Below are 18746 nucleotides of genomic sequence, written 5' to 3' on the forward strand. Positions count from 1 at the left end.
GGGCGGGGCCTGAGCCGCGGTGGGCGTGTCAGAGGCGGGGCGGGGGCGGGGCCTGAGCCGCGGTGGGCGTGTCAGAGGCGGGGCGGGGGCGGGGCCGGGCGGGGCCTGGTCGCCGCGGAGCGCCCCCGGGACGCGCGCCCTCCGCAGACCGGCGCGGGCTCGGCGCGGGCTCAGGCGAGTGTGCGGCGGGCGGCGGGGCCGGGTCCCTACCCGGCGGGGCGGGCTCCAACCCGGGGCCGGGGCGCTGGAGCCGGCCGGCCCGCGTCCGAGCGGCCTTCCCCAGAGCCGAGCTCTCGGGTAGGGGAGCGCAGCGCGGTCCCGGGTGCGGGGCCGGGGTGCGGGGCCGGGATGCGGGGGGCCCGGAGCGGGGCGGGGGAGACCGAGGCGGGAGGAGGGAGACCGAGGCGGGAGGAGACCGAGGCGGGAGGAGGGAGACCGAGGCAGGAGGAGACCGAGGCGGGAGGAGGGAGACCGAGGCAGGAGGAGACCGAGGCGGGAGGAGGGAGACCGAGGCAGGAGGAGACTGAGGCGGGAGGAGGGAGACCGAGGCAGGGGGGAGACCGAGGCAGGGGGGAGACTGAGGCAGGAGGAGGGAGACCGAGGCAGGGGGGAGACTGAGGCAGGGGGGAGACTGAGGCAGGAGGAGGGAGACCGAGGCAGGGGGGAGACTGAGGCAGGAGGAGACTGAGGCAGGAGGAGACTGAGGCAGGAGGAGACTGAGGCAGAAGGAGGGAGACTGAGGCAGGAGGAGACTGAGGCAGAAGGAGGGAGACTGAGGCAGGAGGAGACCGAGGCGGGAGGAGGGAGACTGAGGCGGGAGGAGACTGAGGCAGGAGGAGACTGAGGCGGGAGGAGGGAGACTGAGGCAGGAGGAGACTGAGGCGGGAGGAGGGAGACCGAGGCGGGAGGAGGGAGACCGAGGCAGGAGGAGACTGAGGCGGGAGGAGACTGAGGCGGGAGGGGGGAGACTGGGGCAGGAGGGGAGACTGAGGCAGAAGGGTTTGTGGATGCTGGAGTGGGTCTCAGATAAGGTTCAGCCGAGAGAGAATCCAGACCCAGCGTGGTCCCGCTGCTCTGAGTTTGGAGGACGGAGCCGGCTTGGGTTGCTTGGCCGCCGTTGTGATTTGTCCTCTCGGCATTGAACCTTGACCTCCTCCAGGCTGGGGAGTTGGGGTACCCCCCTTTGGGACAGCCCGTGTTCCCCGAGGACCCCACTGGCTCGCCGGCCGTGGGCATCTGCCCCTTACTTTAAGGGTGCCGATTTCAGGAAGGGTGGGGTGACTTTGTTCAGTACTTTGGGGTTATGTTTGGAGCTGGCGTGAGGGTGGGCCTTCAGCCAACCTCTCCTCTGGTGTGTGTGTGTGTCCGTGTGTGTGTCCGTGTGTCTGTGTATGTGTCTATGTGTGTCCATGTGTCCGTGTGTGTCTATGTGTGTGTCTCTGTGTATGTGTGTGTGTCCGTGTGTGTGCGTCCATGTGTGTGTCTGTGTGTGCGTGTGTGTCTGTGTCTGTGTGTCCATGTCTATGTCTGTGTGTGTGTCTGTGTGTCCATGTCTGTGTCTGTGTGTGTGTCTGTGTGTCCATGTCTGTGTCTGTGTGTGCGTGTGTGTGTGCGTGTCCGTGTGTGTCTGTGTGTGTACATGTGTGTCTGTTTCTGTGTGTCCATGTCTGTGTGTGTGTATGTGCGTGTGTGTGTCTGTGTGTGCGTGTGTGTCTGTGTGTTCATGTCTGTGTCTATGTGTGTGTGTCTGTGTGTCCATGTCTGTGTCTGTGTGTGTGTCTGTGTCTCATCACTCGGCCACGCCCTCTGGCCTGCTCCCCTCCCCTCACAGACAGCTCAGTTTCGCTTCCCCTCTGCCTTTGGTCCCCTGCCTTCCTGGATGTCCTTTGCCACCTGCCTGGCCTTTCCTGTTTCTCCTGAGACCTGGTAGCCACATGTCCACACCGTACCCTTGCTTCTGCTGAGGGAATCTTCAGCTGAATTGTCCACTAGCTAAGTCCCCCAAGCTTGAGCCTTGTAAGAGGATCAGTGGTTGACAGCTGCCTTTAAAATCGATTTTTGAAAGTTTTGATTTGCACACAAAGTTGTTCTGTGGACTCTAAGATCTCAATAATTGTGTACAGTGTGGGTGTCAAGTGAAGGTAACTGGCCTTGTCCCGCCTCACATGGTTTCAGGGCCCTGGAAACATTCAAAATCCTCACTTCGCGGGGCTGGGAAGGTGGCTCAGTGGTAGAGCGCTTGCCTTGCATGCATGAGGCCCTGGGTTCGATTCCTCAGCACCACATAAGCAAAATGAAAAAAGCTGGAAGTGGCGCTGTGGCTCAAGTGGTAGAGCTCTAGCCTTAAGCTGAAGAGCTGAGGGGCAGCGCCCAGGCCCAAAGTTCAGGCCCCACGACCGGACCCAAAAATAAAAAAATAAAATAAAATAAAATAAAATAAAATAAAATCCTCACTTCGCTACTTTGAAATAGACCACTTATGGTGATATGGAACGTTAGAAGCTCTGTACCTACGAGTGCCTTTTGCTAACTAATAATCTCTCCTTACCCCCCCCCCCCCCCCCATCCAATCTCTGGGAACCTCTGTTCTAGTCTCCTGAGATATCGCTGTTTTTTCCCCTGCATCTACATATAAATAATACTTTCAGTATTTGACTTATTTCACATAGTATAATGTCACCTAGAGTCACCTACATTGCCACAAATGGTAATTCAGTATTGTAATCATTTAATGATTTATTTCATTGTATATCTGAGCTACATTGTCTTGATCTGTGTCTTTGCTGAGTGACGGTTTCAGAGCCACATGTAAGGCTTTTATGCTTCAGCTGAAAGTCTTCTTGCTACCTGTAGCATGCATTTGGATGTTGTGTGACTTTCAGCTCTTCAGCTCAAGGCAAGCTCTCTTGAGAGCTTGAGCCACAGCACCACTTCCAGTTTTCTGGTGGTTTATTGGAGATAGGAGTCTCGGGGACTTTCCTTCCTGGGCTGGCTTTGAACTGAGATCCTCAGATCTCAGCCTCCTGAGTAGCTGGGATGACAGGTGTGAGCCACGGGTGCCTGGCCCAAATTTGGAGATTTATGCTCCAACTCCTCACAGAATTAACCCCTCTTAGAGCTGACTCAGAACCGAATGCAAGAACTTGGCTTTGCTCTCTCTTGTCCTTACCTCTCTCTTATATGTTTTCACAGAGGTTCTTCTGCCCTGGCTCATGGAAACGCTTCCTGGCAGTAGAATTGTGGAGTCTTGAGCACCAGCCAGGCACCCTTGGCCTGGGGATTTTAGAGTGATTACTCATGGGCAAGGTGTTTGCGTTCCTGAGGGAAAATTACCAGTCCATCCTGGCTGCGTCTCAGCATTGCCCAGGAGAACTCGATGAGACAAGAGAAGACAGCAAGATGAAGAGGAAGAAGAGGGTGCAGCTAAGAGAGCATCTTAGTGCCTGGGACCACCCTCACGGTCAGGAGAGCCTCGCTTCCCTCGTTCTCAGTGTGCAGCAACACTTAGCAATTACTCACGGTACTCTGCAGCCTCAGAGCTGTGATTGTATTAGTAGGTCCTGGTCTCCTGTGCTTCAGTGTCTGCGTCTAAAATGGAGTTAACAGTTCCTAGCAGAGGGTGTTGGACGGACTGTGACATTGCTTTAAATGTTTGCGGGCAGATAGTAGCTGGCGGTCCTCCTTGGTTTCAGTCTTCCCTGTCACCTCTGTGCAAGTCCCTCTGGAGGCAAGGTGCCCTGCTGATTTGGGAGCAGGCATCTGGGGCATGTACTTCGCCCTGCTTTATTAGCATCCCCCCTTTCCAATGGCTCATCTTGTGAGCTGGGAGATTGGCTGCCAGTGTGTCAGGTTTGTGAATATTCCCTACAGTTGTTCTGGCTTTTGTCTCTGGTGATTAGAGATGTTGGACCCTTCCTCCGGGCTGTCATTTTTTTTCCCTCCCCATCTGTGGTGGGGACCTGGCTCGGGACTCCTCCCCTGGAGGGTGACACAGACTGGCTGACCCTTCTCCTGTCCCAGAGCCCTCTGGACACCCATTTTTGCTCAGTTGTGCAGAGCAGTTTGGATGCAGAGTGAGAAGACCAAGACCCACAGTCCCCCTCAGATAAGCTTTCAGTAATGGCTGCTTTTTAATGTTTTCTTCTAATAAGTGCTTTATACTACTAATTTTGCAGTGAATGATACTCTTGTTTTGTGACATGTCTTTTTTTCCCCTAATAGGCTGTTCAAACTTAACCTTATCATTTAGCATTCTAAAGTTTCATGCTTGATATCTTATCTCCTAATTAGTTAAAAGTTCCCTAGTGAATTCAGAGAGAATATCACATTTCATGGCCTTAGTAGATTCAAGAAAAACATCTGATTTTTATTGAATATTATGTATTTCCCTTAGCATTTTTCCTCTTTTCTTTTTAGGCCCAGTTGGTTTACACAACATTGGACAGACCTGCTGTCTTAACGCCCTGATTCAGGTATTCATTATGAATGTGGAGTTCACGAAGATATTGAAGAGGTAAGACTTACTCAGGTGATGCCACTGTGTCTTATTTTATTTTTTGTAGTGACTTGGACTTTCAGAAGCCTTCTATCATAAATTGCCAGAAGGGGGAAATATTTTCCTGTGTATTCTGTGCTACAAATTAGAATCTCTTAAGAGTGTGTGTGTGTGTGTGTGTGTGTGTGTGCGCGCGCGTGCACGTGCGTGCGTGTGTGTCTGTCTGTCTGTCTGTGTGTCTGTGTGTGTCCGGGGGCTCGAACCCAGAGCCTGGGTGCTGTCCTTGAGTTTTTTGCTCAAGGCTCATGATCTACTATTTGAGCCACAGCTCCACTTGCAGCTTTTTTGGTAGTTAATTGGAGATGAGAGTCTTACTGACTTTCCTGCCTGGGGCTAGCTTTGAATCATGATTCTCCGGCCTCAGCTTCTTGAGTAGCTAGGATGTAAGCCACCTGGCAAGAATCTTTAAGAACTATACCCATGCTTGGTCCCATCTTCAGTTATTTGTGCTTAGTTGGCTTGTGGTTGGGTCAGGGCATTTCTTCCTTCCTTTCTTTTCCTTCCCCTTCCCTCTCTCCTTCCATTCCTTCTGCTTCTGTCTGCTAAGGCAAACACCTCCTATGCCCAGTGACTGGTACTTTAGAAACACTTCGTGGGTGATTTGAACGTTCAGATAGAATTTTCAGCACTGGTTTGAATAAAAGGGAGTTGGAACTAGAGCAATACTGGAGAAAGTCACTGGGACCTGTATGTTTACGCACAGACACACTTCAGCATTCATTATTGTTTTTGCCCTAAGCTACCTCCTTTTCTCCACTTGCTGAAGAAGTTAGAGATGTCCACAATGAAGTGAACCACTGCCCAGGCACAATGGTATTTTTTTCGGTTGGCCTTTCTTTCCAGGACCTAACCCCGACTTTGCTTTGTCAGTCTGAAGTGCTTCGGCTGGACCTTTTGCTGCTTGCTGTACATATGGGTCCAGAATCTTGTGAAAAATATTTTTTAACCTTTTTTGAGAGAAGGCTTTCAAAAGTCCAAGTCACTGTGAATAAATGGATATTCAAAACACAAATTTATGTATACTTTAATGACCTGATTTATTTTCTGCTCATTTTAACCTTTTTATTAGTGTTTGTTAATTGTACAAACAGCTTTCATTATATTTCCGTACATATTATACGTTGATCAAATTTATCCCTTTTATTCTTTCTTTCTTATGCCCTGCCTCATTTTAAACAATTGTGATAGTCTTCCTTATTCTCTTTTCCTACATGCACACGAGCTACTTTTCATGCTCGCCCTCCCTCCACCTGCCCTGGCCCCCTCCTGCTCACTCGGTCTGTCCCTGTTTTACACCTGAGCACACTTTATCTTCACTGTAGTGTGAATTTGGGGGTGGGGGGTTGGAGGGTTCTGTGCCAGCCCTCATGTGGCTGCCCATTGAGCTCTGGTCTAATTCACTGGAAGGGAGTGGCCTGGAGCTGGAGATTTCTCCAAGTGATGCAATGCACATGGAAAATGGTGCAGGTGAAGAGGTTCCTGGGACTGTTCTCTCTTGACAGAATATCAGTGCCAAAGGAAGCAGAAGAGCAAAAGAGAAGTGTCCCGTTCCAGCTGCTTTTACTGCTGGAGAAGATGCAGGACAGCCGGCAGAAGGCGGTGCGGCCCACGGAGCTGGCCTGCTGCCTCCAGAAGCACAACGTGCCACGTAAGATGCCCTGCTCAGCCGTGGCTCCTGCCCTTGTCTACAGTGGGCCTTAGCCAGAGAGAACTGGGGGAGGGAGAGGGGAGGGAAGGGGAGAAGGAGAGGAGGGGGGAGGGGAGAGGGGAGGGGAGAGGGACGGGAGAGGAGGTTCAAGTGGTCAGTGTTCCCTGACTTCACCGAGAATGGTCAGTTCTCATTGCTCATTCTGTCATCCTCGACCTAGTGGTCATTTTCACCCTGTGTGATTGCTGACTTTTTTGAGATGTCATATTTCTTTTTCTTTTCATACCTATGTGCTCCTATGCTAAGATTTGCTCAGCCGGGCGCTGGTGGCTCCCGCCTGTCATCCTAGCTACTCAGGAGGCTGAGATCAGAGGATCACTGATCAAAGCCACCCCAGCCAGAAAAGTCTGTGAGACTCTTATCTCCCATAAACTACTCAGAAAAAGCTGGGAAGTGGCGCTGTAGCTCAAGTGGTAGAGTGCTAGCCTTGAGCACAAAGGCTGAAGGACAGCGCCCAGGCCCTAAGTTCAAGCCCCAGGACAGGCAGGAAAAAAAAAAAAAGATTTGCTCATTTAAACCCAATTTATAGTTTGGTGTTTTAGTTGTCTGAAAAACATACATTGAAATGTTGTCTGTATTCTGACAGAAATGGGTATTAGCTGGGTTGATAATCCATTTTTTCACCACCCGCCTGGGGATATAACTCAGTACTAACGATCTCATTGAATCAGTACCTAACCAAATATTTACAGTAAGTCCAATGGGCTCATAAGAACTAGTGTTCTTATATGGCACAATAGGAGACTAGAAGAGTAAAATTTGTGTATGAGTTAAAAATCAAAGGTTAAAAATTGGGAAGGTTAGGGTTGAAAGTGTACAAAATAATGGTGTGTTTGAATATAGCTCAGTTATTGTGGAGAAAGGTGGTATCAAGAATTGCAAGGTGACAGAAAAACTGGGGATGAAAAAAGAAGGAAAGGAAGAAGGTAGAATAAACCTAGAGTACAATGCTCTGTAAGTCTAAGACGGGGAAAGTGAAAAGAAGAACTACAGAGAAAGAAATGGCAAGTAACAAAAGCGATAACTGGTAGAACGTTAAAAAAAAAAAAAAAAAGGCTAGGGACCTGCGGCTCACGCTAGCTACTGTGGAGGCCGAGATGTGAGGATCACAGTTTGAAACCAGCCTGGGTAAGAAAGCCCACCAGACTGTTATCTCCAATTAACCAAAAACAAGAGAAGCTGAAAGTTCAGCCATAGCTCAAGTGGTAGAGCACCAACCTTGAGGAAAAAAAGCTCAGGGACAGCGCCCAGCCCTGCGCCTCCCTTCAGAGTTCTGGCTTGGCCAGGTGCAAGCTGGGAACAGAGCAGCGAATGGAGTGAGGAGGTGCCGCTCCTGTGCTGTGGAGAGTCCCTGGAGCTGGTCTGTTCTACGGAATCCAGTGGGGCCAGGCGGGGCATGCCCGGCAGACGCCGGCCGACCCGTCAGCATGTGCCTGCCTCTCTGCGCCGCTCAGGGAGTTCAGCTCCTGCTCTGGCTTTTCTGTAGCAAGCCTTTTCCCCTCCACTGAGGCTGCCGGTGTACCATACCCTTCAGAGCGCGTAGAGCAGAGCCTCGTTCCCTTCCCGAGGCTTAAGTTTAAGAAGCGCTGTCAAATCTAGCACCAAGAATACTTCTCACTTCCTGAGCGCCTGACATGTGGTACCTCCTGACCTTTTTTGGGAGTTGGGAGAGAGAGTCAAAGGCAAGGTGGTGAGTGTTCATGTAGCTAGGGGTCGTGAGGACATGGGACTTCTCGGGCGACCGCACTGATGTGCTGTTACTTTTTTTTAACCAGTGTTTGTCCAGCATGATGCTGCTCAGCTCTACCTCACGTTCTGGAACCTTCTTAAGGATCAAATAGAGGATTTGGACTTGGTAAGAGCTGAAGCTGAAATCCCAGGACCTGTAGAGGTCGCTCACCATTGTGCATTTGTAGTAAGGGATCCGTGGAGACCGCTTGCCACGGTTCCTGGTGTCCTTCCCGGTACCTGCCGGAAGCGTCAGGGCTTGTCAGTCCAACAGGTCCAACTCTGGACATAGCCTCACCCGTCCTTGGCTCCTTCTTGCAGGTAGAGAGGCTGCAGGCCCTGTACACGATCCGGGTGAAGGAGTCCCTGGTTTGCCTCCTCTGTACCAGAGAGAGCAGTAGGAACAGCAGTATGCTGACCCTCTCCCTCTCTCTCTATGACGTGGACTCAAAGCCTCTGAAAACACTGGTGAGAGACTGGGTGAGAAAGGGTCGCCCCGCCATGCCAGTTCCCCCGTGTCCTTCCACCCGCGGACACTAACAATAACTCTGTTTTACGTGCATGGCTCTAGGTGGCCAATTTCTTTGAGCAGCAGCAGAAGTTCTATCCTATTTCTAATTTTCTCACACTGTCATATTAACCAGGGCTCCTCGTGTTTTCTCCCCCAGTGGGTGGAAGATCCTGACAGATGTAGCGCTGGTAGTGGGGTGCTTGGGGGACAGTGGGGGACCGGCAGCGGAGCTCAGCCCGCACCTGTGGGGTGGCCGCGTGCCCATGGAAAGGGTCTGCTGACGTGGCCTTTCCCTGTGGCCTCCACTGGCAGGAGGAGGCCCTGCGCTGTTTTTTCCACCCCAGGGAGTTAGCCAGCAAGAGCAAGTGGTTCTGCGAGGCCTGCGGGACGAAGACGCGTGGAAGCCAGGTGCCCACCCTCAGGTTCAGATGTGTCTCCGGGGCGGGCTTTCCAGACACTTCCGGGCCCTTCCTGATGGCGGATGGGGTGGGATGTGGGTGAGGCTAGTTCGGACCCTCGGGCTTCTCATAGACGGGGCTGTGGATGTCACTTCTTGACCACAGTCTTCCACCAGGAGTGCCAGGTGACTGCGTGGGGCTGGGTGGGGGCGGTGGGGTTCCCTCTTCGGTTTTAGAGACGCTCCCTACAGCAGACTCCTAGTTTCTGAGGGCCAGGTGCCTCTGCGGAGCCCTGAGCAGCTCATGGCTTTTGTCTGAGGTCCATAGTGCTGTGCCGGCCAAGCGTCACCTGAGTCTCCGGGGAGAGGAACGGATTCTGCCATGGCAGCCTTCAGCTCCCCAGTGTGTCCCCCACACCCCTCCCCCTGGGGAGGAGAACGAGCCACCAGGCCCGGCGTTTCTCAAGCGCCTCGGGGCCCCGTCTCACAGTGAGGTTTGCTTTTGCAGGTCTTGAGGATGACGCATCTGCCCCAAACCCTGACCCTTCACCTGATGCGATTCTCCATTCGGAACTCACAGACGGAGAAAGTCTGCCACTCGCTGCACTTCCCTCAGCGCTTGGATCTCAGTCAGGTTCTTCTGGCTGAGCATCAAGACTTCACTGAGGACGCAGAGCAGGTGAGGTGTTCTGGATTGATCCTACCGGACGCAGTGTTCGTCAGGTTCAGCGCTCTTACCCCTCGACTGCTAGATGGCACCGACTGGTGAATCCCCTGGTTCAGGCTCCCCAGGCCCGCGTTAGCAATTTGGTCTTCAGCTCACCTCCACAGCGTGAGGGCTCGGAGCAGCCCTGTGCTGGGTGTGCAGCGCCCCCAGGAGATGAGCCAGGCACGGTGAGCTCAGCCTCTGAGGAAGTGTGCCCTCTGCGGGCCAGGCGGGGCCAGGCGGGGCCGCACCCAGGACAGGCTGGCCGCAGGTTGCTGCCAGTCACAGAGGCAAAGGCATAGTCAAGGCAGAGGGCTTAAAAACATTTTAGATTCAATTTATTTATTTATTTTCAGCCAGTATGTTGGCACGTGCCTATCTTCTTTGCGGCTGGGAGACGTAGACCTGAGGGTCATTGGTTCAAGGCCAGTGTGAGCTACGTAGTTACGACCCTGTCTCACAAATAAAAGAAAAGCTGTTTTTGTTTTGTTTTTTTTCTAAGCATTATTGATTTTAATGACCATGTGGTCCCCCGGGGTCCGTGCTGGGGTTATCATTATAACAATGTCACCACAAGCCTTTGCTGTTCCTAGTGTTAGTTTCTTTAAAGATTCAGAACAAACCTGCCTTATTTCCAATGTTGACAAATGGAAAGTATTTGTGTGTAGGGATTTCAGTGTGGTGCTCTGATGTACGCATGCCCGACGAATGGTGTCTTGTGGTCTTGGCACTGACTACTGTGTCTCGCTGGGCCTGTAGCAAGCACGTCGCCATTTACCATCTGAGCCAAGCCGCTGGGCCTTTCTGCTTGAGTTCTGTTATCAGGCAGTGTCTTGTTTTTGCCCAGGCCTGGCCTTAGACTGCTCTTCTACCTCTGCCTCTCCCATGGCCGGGCTTCCAGGTGTGCACTTGTGTCTGGCTTGTCTGTTGAGATTGGAGTCTCACTAGCTTTCTGGCCAGGCTGACTTTGTCCACAGCCTTTCTGATCTCCCCCTCTGGAGAATCTGGATTATAGGTGTGCAACCGCACCCATCCTCAAATTTTGGAAAGATTAGCTCAAGCTAGACAACATACTTATCACTTCACCTGTGTCTTTGTGGTGAGCATATGTAAAAATTCTTTAAAAGCGTTTTCCAGTGCAGAACACATTATAATTACGATATTGTATGACATTGTTCTGAAACCTATTCCTCCCGTCTAACTGGAAGTTTGTGCGCTTTGATCAGCATCTTTCATTACAACCCCTAATAATCACTGTTGGGTTTCTGCTGCTATGGTTTTTTTTTGAAAGAAAGAAATACTCTTGACTAACATAAAAGTCAGCCCAAACTCTCACTACTAATGTTCCCTTTTCTTTTAAACAGTTTTCTAAGATTTTGAGGGAGTGGAACACGTCATGGACACAGGTAGTAGAGACTTTGCGTCTGTAACATTCCTCTTCGTGTCCTACTGTCTTTGTAAGGTTTCTGTCCTACCGTTTCGCTGTCTGTTTTCGGGTTCTTTTCTCACCGTTTTGTGGATATTCTAGTTCCATTTCTTCTCCTCACCTTTTTGAATGTCACCTCATATTTCTCACAGTTTCATTAACTTCAAACTGAAGACTTTCAGACTATGTCTTCTGTTCAGATGGTGGCATGTGTCTATCAGCCCATTAATCATAGGAAGCCTGAAGCGGGGGAAATCATGTTCCAGACGTTTGCCTAGGGAAGGAAAAAACAGCACAAAACAGAGCTTGGGGCGTGATTCAATGGTAAGGCTCCTGCCTAACATGCAGGAGGCCCCGGGTTCAAACCGCAACTTCCAAAACAAACCAACAAAAACAAAGAAGAAACCAAGGTGAAACAAAAACTTCACAATCCCTTCCCCCCCCCAAACCAAACCAAAACAAATTCCCTTCTGATAACTTGTCTGCCAATGTTAAAAACCCTTCTGCACGGTTAACAGCGATCTCCTCAGAGTTCCCACTTGGCAAAAATTGAACATTCCCCACTTACTGGTCCGTGTGTCTGATATAACACAGACATCACAGTCCTGGTTTGTGATGCTTCTCTTCAACTAGCTGTGAGATTCTGCAGGTCAAGGTCTTCGAGCTCCTTTGAAGTGCCAGTGCCGGGCCTAGAGCAGGCAGTAAACAAGTGCCTGGCAAATATGCTTCCTTATTAAAGACCAGGGCTTGGAAAGGAGGGATGGGTCACTTACAGCCTTGTCCTCTTCCAGCGTGAAGCACAGTATGAACTCTTCGCTGTGATAGCCCACGTGGGGATGGCAAACTTCGGTCATTATTGTGCCTACATCCGGAATCCAGCGGATGGAAAATGGCTCTGCTTCAATGACTCCAATGTTTGTTGGGTGAGAACCATCATCTAAGCTTTCCTCCTTCTCTGAATTAGCCATCTTCAATAAATTCTCAGCTCAGAGTTGAAGACGCATTATGTCTTGTAGTTTGTGTGTAGGAGCTGGGGAGTTTTGTGGTTCAAAGCCATTCTCTAGGTTTATTGCTTTGTTTATTTCTTTTTTTGCTTGTCTTGGGGCTTAGACTCAGGGTCTGGGTGCTGTTTCCAGCCTCTTTGTGTTCAAGGTGAGTGCTCTACCCCTTCGGCCACAGCGCCACTTCCGGCTTTTTCTGTGTATGTGGTACTGAGGAATGGAACCCAGGGTTTCATGCATGCTAGGCGAGCACTCTACCACGGAGCCACCTTCCCAGCCATGGTTTATTGCTTTCTAAACATCTGTTTGTGTCAGTGTTAGGTTTCTGGTGCTCTTGGCCCTGTACCTTGAAGGTTTATGCTTTGTAGGAAACTTCTGTGAAGTGAGACGTTAGAAATATGCAAGGTGTAAAACTCTGGGATAGGTGTAAGCATTTCAAGGTGAGTGGGGACATTACAGAGGGCCTCAGGATGCACGGCGCTGTGTCACCAGATGCTCTGATGCTGTGTGGTCGCCAGGGTGGGCTTCTCCATTCTCTGCAGGAGTCTAACAGGGCACATTACAGTGTCCCCTGTTCTGTCAACACGTAATAGCAGCTGCCAACCAGCTGCTGATGTCTGTGGTGTTCTTCCAGGTGTCCTGGGAAGATGTCCAGTGTACCTACGGAAATCATCACTACCGCTGGTAAGAGAAGCACTTGGGGGAATGGAGTCCACTGGGTTCTTGGAGCTTTATGAACTCTGCATGGATGAACTATTGTCTTTATCCGAGAGTCCCCACTGACTACCATTCAGCCTCATCTTTCAGCAGTCATCAATGGCACCACACTTCCCTCAGAATTTAGACTTCAGTAAAGCACTGGCATAAGTCCCAATTCCATGTCCATCATCTTCTATAACTGTGTACCTGTATTTTCTGGTCTCTATTACCCTGCCCTAATTTATCTTCTGAGCAAGTGCCTAGTGTTTTTTTTTTTTTTTTGTCGGTCGTGGGGCTTGAACTCTGGGCCTGGGCGCTGTCCCTCAGCTCTTCAGCTCAAGGCAAGCGCTCTACCACTTGAGCTACAGCGCCACTTCCGGTTTTCTGGTGGTTTATTGGAGATAGGAGTCTCACGGTCTCTCCTGCCCGGGCTGGCTTTGAACCGTGATCCTCAGATCTCAGCCTCCTGAGTAGCTAGGATTACAGGCGTGAGCCACCAGCGCCCGGCGTTTTTATAATCACGGTCTTTCCTACTGTGCAAAGCCTTTACTGATGGGCCCCAGCGGATTGGCGGGGCTATCTTATCAGTACCACGCTACCGATTGCACCGCTGGAGCTCCAAAGGCAGGGCTATCTTATTTGCTTTCGTTGCCTTTTGAGCAGGCCTCCTTTATTACACTTCAAAATGTTTTTTGATTTTGCGACTTTTCCCCTCACACCAGACCGTGTGCTCTTTTTTTTTTTTTTTTTTTTTGGTGCTGGTTCTTGGGTTTGAAGTCTAGGCCTAGGCATTGAGCTTTTTCACTCAAGGCTAGTGCTCTACCACACGACCACAACTCCACTGCCTGCTTTTGTGTGGTTAATTTGAGATAAGAGTATCAAAGACTTTTCTGCTCTGATGGCTTTGAACCTAAATTCTCTGATCTAAGCCTCCTGAATAACAAGGGTTACAAGTGTGAGCCAGTGGTGCCCAGAAGACCAGGGGCCAGGACCACTCTTCTCTTTCTCAGTAAGCATCAGGACATGCTACTGACGTAGTAATTAACCTAGAGAGAAAAGCTGGATAAAGTTAAGGCAGAGATTTTTATATTACTGGAGGTGGAAATGGAACCGACAGTGTAGGTACTGGAGGAGGTATGGGGGTGACAGTGTAGGTACTGGAGGTGGTATGGGGGTGACAGTGTAGGTACTGGAGGTGGTATTGGGGTGACTGTAGGTACTGGAGGTGGTATGGGGGTGACAGTGTAGGTACTGGAGGTGGTATGGGGGTGACTGTAGGTACTGGAGGAGGTATGGGGGTGACAGTGTAGGTACTGGAGGAGGTATGGGGGTGACTGTAGGTACTGGAGGTGGTAGGGGGGTGACTGTAGGTACTGGAGGAGGTATGGGGGTGACAGTGTAGGTACTGGAGGAGGTATGGGGGTGACAGTGTAGGTACTGGAGGAGGTATGGGGTGACAGTGTAGGTACTGGAGGTGGTATGGGGGTAACAGTGTAGGTACTGGAGGTGGTAGGGGGGTGACTGTAGGTACTAGAGGTGGTATAGGGGTGACAGTGTAGGTACTGGAGGTGGTATTGGGGGTGATGGTGTTTGTACCAGGTGATATTCAGCTACACCAGTAGGCTTGATTTCATAATTAATGGATTAGGTGGAGTTTATGTTTGATATCTTCCTTTTACCTACTTTTCATGTTTTCCTTTTATTCTCAACATTTCTCTTAGGTGCCTGTTCTTAGCCAATTTTTGGTTATTCATTCCCCTGTGATTTAGAATAGGGGTTAGCAAACTTTCTCTGTACAAGTTAGAGAGAAAGTAATTAGGGTTTTGGAGCATAGCCTTTGTAGCTGTTACTCAGCTTTGCCCTTGCAACATGCAGGGTGCCACAGACAGCACGTGAATGAATGAATGTAAGTGGCCATGTTCCAATTAAGTTTATTTACAAAAAACAGGGTTGGAGTTGGCTTATAGTCCCATAATATGTCTGTCCCTGGTCCTTTCCTCCTTCCTTCCTTCCTTCCTTCCTTCCTTCCTTCCTTCCTTCCTTCCTTTCTTTCTTTCTTTCTTTCTTTCTTTCTTTCTTTCTTTCTTTCTTTCTTTCTTTCTTTCTTTCTTTCTTTCTTTCTTTCTTTCTTCTAGTCCTGGGTTTGAACTCAGGGCCTGGGTGCTATCCCTGAGCCTCTTTGTATTCAAGATTAATGCTCTACCACTGGAACCACAGTGCTACTTCCAGCTTTTTCTGAGTAGTTTATTGGAGATAAGAGTCTCACAGACTTTTCTGTCCAGGCTGCCTTTGAACCATGACCCTCAGATCTCAGCCTCCTGAGTAGCTAGGATCACAGGCCTGAGCCGTTAGCACCATGCTGTCCATGATTTGTATGTTAGCTAATAAGAACTTAGAGGTTAGTTTCCCAAGTCACTATTTTCTTTCCCTTTGATGAGACGGACAGGTTAGGTAGATGAAGGTTTGCTCCATTATCCTGGAAATTTGGTCCTATTGTGAATCAATAATATATCCCCTCAACTAGGCACTGGTAGCTCACTCCTGTCATCCTAGCTACTCAGGAGGCTGAGATCTGAGGATTGCAGTTCAAAGCCAGCCTGGGCAGGAAAATGTTTGCGACTCTTATCTCCAAGTAACTGGCTACAGAAAACTAGAAGTGGCTTTATGGCTCAAGTGGTAGAGCCCTCGCCTTGAGCTGGAACAGTGCCCAGGCCCATAGTTCAAGTCCCACAACCCACCCAAAAATACATATAGCCTTTCATTGTAAATGTTTAATTTTGCTATGCTGATAAATTTCTCTTTATAGGCAGGAAACCGCATATCTTCTGGTTTACATGAAGATTAGAGGTTAATGGATATACTCTAAACCTTCAGAGACTGACAAATTCATTTCTTTTCCTGTCATTGGATCTGCTGAGTCTTCTAGGAGATTCTACAATGAGGAAAAACATAAAAACTGTAATAATTTAAATCTTAAGTTATAACCATGAATGGTTACTGGTGTGGTTTGGATGTGGTTTGTCTCCAAAGGTCCTGTGACAGAGGCCTGGTCCCTTGTCTAGCAATGTTGTGGGGCAGAATCTTTTGAGAGCTGAGGCTTGTGCAGGGCATCTGTGGCTCATGCTTGAAATTCTAGCTACTCAGGAGGCTTTGAGAGTTCAAATCCAGATAGGGCAGAAAAAGCCTTGAGACTTACCTTCCATTGACAACTGAAACAAAAGCTGGAAGTGGAGCCATTGCTCAAGTGGCTTGAGTGAAAAAGCTCAGGGATGGACTACACCTAAGCCCCGAGTTCAAGGCCCAGTAGTGCCCATGAACTATTTCAGCTAGGCCCCCATCTCCCTAAGTTTCCAGAGCCCTTGAAAATGTACCACGCCTGGAGAGTAAGCATTCAACACAGGAGCCTGTGTAGGAAATTCTTATCCAAACCATAACTCTCGTGAATGAGGCACAATAAGTAAATAAAGTTATTTCTTTCAAAAGGAGTGTAGTGTGCAGCTTAATGGGGTAATTAAACACATGCTGCTAATGACTTGTGCTATAAACATATAGCTGTGAAAGCAAAGGCCACTGGATCTTTTCAAGAAGTTGCGCTCCTCAGGACCTGGGCTGCGGTGAACACTAATGCCCAGCAGAGGGCGCTCTAGGCCTGTGCACTGTCCTCATCAGGGCCCAGGGTGCGGTGAGCACATGCCCAGCAGAGGGCGCTCTAGGCCTGTGCACTGTCCTCATCAGGACCCAGGCTGCGGTGAACACTAATGCCCAGCAGAGGGCGCTCTAGGCCTGTGCACTGTCCTCATCAGGGCCCGGGGTGCGGTGAGCACTGATGCCCACCAGAGGGAGCCCTAGGCATGTGCACTGTCCTCATCAGGACCCAGGCTGCGGTGAACACTAATGCCCAGCAGAGGGCGCTCTAGGCCTGTGCACTGTCCTCATCAGGGCCCGGGGTGCTGTGAGCACTAATGCCCACCAGAGGGAGCCCTAGGCATGTGCACTGTCCTCATCAGGACCCGGGGTGCTGTGAGCACTGATGCCCAGCAGAGGGCGCTCTAGGCCTGTGCACTGTCCTCATCAGGACCCAGGGTGCTGTGAGCACTGATGCCCACCAGAGGGCGCTCTAGGCCTGTGCACTGTCCTCATCAGGACCCGGGGTGCTGTGAGCACTAATGCCCAGCAGAGGGCGCTCTAGGCCTGTGCACTGTCCTCATCAGGACCCAGGCTGCGGTGAACACTAATGCCCACCAGAGGGCGCCCCAGGCATGTACACTGTCCTCATCAGGACCCGGGGTGCTGTGAGCACTAATGCCCACCAGAGGGCGCTCTAGGCCTGTGCACTGTCCTCATCAGGACCCAGGGTGCTGTGAACACTGATGCCCACCAGAGGGTGCTCTAGGCCTGTGCACTGTCCTCATCAGGACCCGGGGTGCTGTGAGCACTGATGCTCAGCAGAGGGCGCTCTAGGCCTGTGCACTGTCCTCATCAGGACCTAGGGTGCTGTGAACACTGATGCCCACCAGAGGGCGCTCTAGGCATGTGCACTGTCCTCATCAGGACCCGGGGTGCTGTGAGCACTGATGCCCACCAGAGGGCGCTCTAGGTCTGTGCACTGTCCTCATCAGGGCCCGGGGTGCTGTGAACACTGATGCCCAGCAGAGGGCGCTCTAGGTCTGTGCACTGTCCTCATCAGGACTCGGGGTGCAGTGGGTCCCGATTCCCACCAGAGGGCGCCCTAGGCTTGCACACTGTCCTCTCATCAGGACTCGGGGTGCAGTGGGTCCCGATTCCCACCAGAGGGCGTACTAGGCGCTGTGCACTGTCCTCCTGGCCTCAGGACCTGTGGCATAGAAGACATGCAGAGGCCATGTCCTATGGACTATGAGTCCCGGCACCCTGAAGCTGAGAAAGCGCACAGGTGAAGTGGTTCTGTCTGACTCCATTCTGGGAAAATGATTAGAGTCGGATTTAGGGTTGCTTCAAATAAAACACAAAATGAAATGAATACCATGGATGTATTACAGTAACAACTAGGACCTGAAATATATATATATATATATATATATATATAGTCTGGTCGTGGGGCCTGAACTCTGGGCCTGGGCGCTGTCCCTCAGCTCAAGGCTAGCGCTCTACCACTTGAGCCACAGCGCCACTTCTGTTTTTTTTCTTGTTTATGTGGTGCTGAGGAATCGAACCCAGGGCCTCAGGCATGCAAGGCAAGCGTTCTACCACTGAGCCACCTATTTTTTAATGTTAAGGGTTGTTTGGATAGGTGAGGTGAACTGAGTGTAATCATTTAGTGTGTTGAAAAGTCAGGCTGATAGGGTTAGAATGGGGTGAAGAGAAGAGAACACGTGAAAAATAAGCACTTTTCATGGTACTGAGTGAGGACGAACAGTCATTCCGTACTAATTAGTAGGTGAAGAATAATTTCATATCATACAACTTTTGGGATATCAAGTTATAGAGATTTGCATGTTTGTTGGAAGAATAATTTCGGCATTGTCAGCGATTAAGGCTTTGCAGGTAACGACTGCTGATGTTGACACTATAACTGTCATCCTAGCTACTCAGGAGGCTGAGATCTGAGGATCACAGTTCAAAGCCAGCCCGGGCAGGAAAGTCCGTGAGACTCTTGTCTCCAATGACCCACCAGAAAACCGGAAGTGGCGCTGTGGCTCAAAGGGGTAGAGCGCCAGCTTGAGCTGAAGAGCTGAGGGACAGCGCCCAGGCCCAGAGTTCAAGGATTCGGTGATCGCGGGGACGGGACTGCTCTGGGTTCGGGCAGTGAAGTCTGGAGCAGGTCCACACAGAGGCCAGTCCGTCTCCGGGCGCTGAGGTGCTGGGACTTCAGGGCTTCAGGTGTCCCTCTGTCCTGGGCAGAAGGAGTAGTGGCAGCTTCAGGTGGGGAGGAGGAGGAGCGGAGCACTGCGGGGAGGGGCGGGGAAAACACTATCCCAGCCATGGGTAAACACCTAGCTAACTGCTTTCCTGAAATCTTTTTATGTTCTAAAAACC

At 50.7% G+C, this 18746-nt stretch overlaps 1 protein-coding gene across 6 annotated transcripts; it reads left to right on the forward strand.

Annotated features, from left to right (window-relative positions):
* The first annotated feature begins 107 nt into the window (after window positions 1-107).
* Window positions 108-16216, forward strand: LOC138816399 (ubl carboxyl-terminal hydrolase 18-like). 6 transcript variants are annotated; one of them, XM_070006121.1, is made up of 12 exons: window positions 108-174; window positions 3193-3520; window positions 4417-4513; window positions 6058-6203; window positions 8039-8118; window positions 8313-8471; window positions 8815-8910; window positions 9408-9578; window positions 10970-11011; window positions 11823-11954; window positions 12667-12716; window positions 15538-16216. In XM_070006121.1, the coding sequence occupies exons 2-12, from the start codon at window positions 3298-3300 to the stop codon at window positions 15581-15583; spliced, it is 1242 nt and encodes a 413-aa protein (XP_069862222.1). In that variant the 5' UTR covers window positions 108-174; window positions 3193-3297; the 3' UTR covers window positions 15584-16216. The 6 variants fall into 6 exon arrangements, with proteins under 6 accessions (XP_069862222.1, XP_069862224.1, XP_069862226.1 ...); XM_070006123.1 differs by having other exon boundaries at window positions 8313-8459; XM_070006125.1 differs by having other exon boundaries at window positions 3193-3460.
* Window positions 16217-18746: the final 2530 nt, after the last annotated feature.

This window comes from Dipodomys merriami, unplaced genomic scaffold (genome assembly GCF_024711535.1).
Source record: "Dipodomys merriami isolate MVZ:Mamm:240054 unplaced genomic scaffold, mDipMer1.0.p SCAF_696, whole genome shotgun sequence".
In the NCBI taxonomy this organism is placed as follows: Eukaryota; Metazoa; Chordata; class Mammalia; order Rodentia; family Heteromyidae; genus Dipodomys; species Dipodomys merriami.

Excerpts from the sequence above, each read along its gene's own strand:
- LOC138816399 (XM_070006121.1), top strand. The coding sequence starts at position 3,298 with ATGGGCAAGGTGTTTGCGTTCCTGAGGGAAAATTACCAGTCCATCCTG. Across the intron at positions 8,472-8,814 it reads AAACACTGGTGAGAGACTGG|GAGGAGGCCCTGCGCTGTTT; the intron begins GTGAGAAAGGGT and ends CTCCACTGGCAG. Across the intron at positions 8,911-9,407 it reads CGAAGACGCGTGGAAGCCAG|GTCTTGAGGATGACGCATCT; the intron begins GTGCCCACCCTC and ends TTGCTTTTGCAG.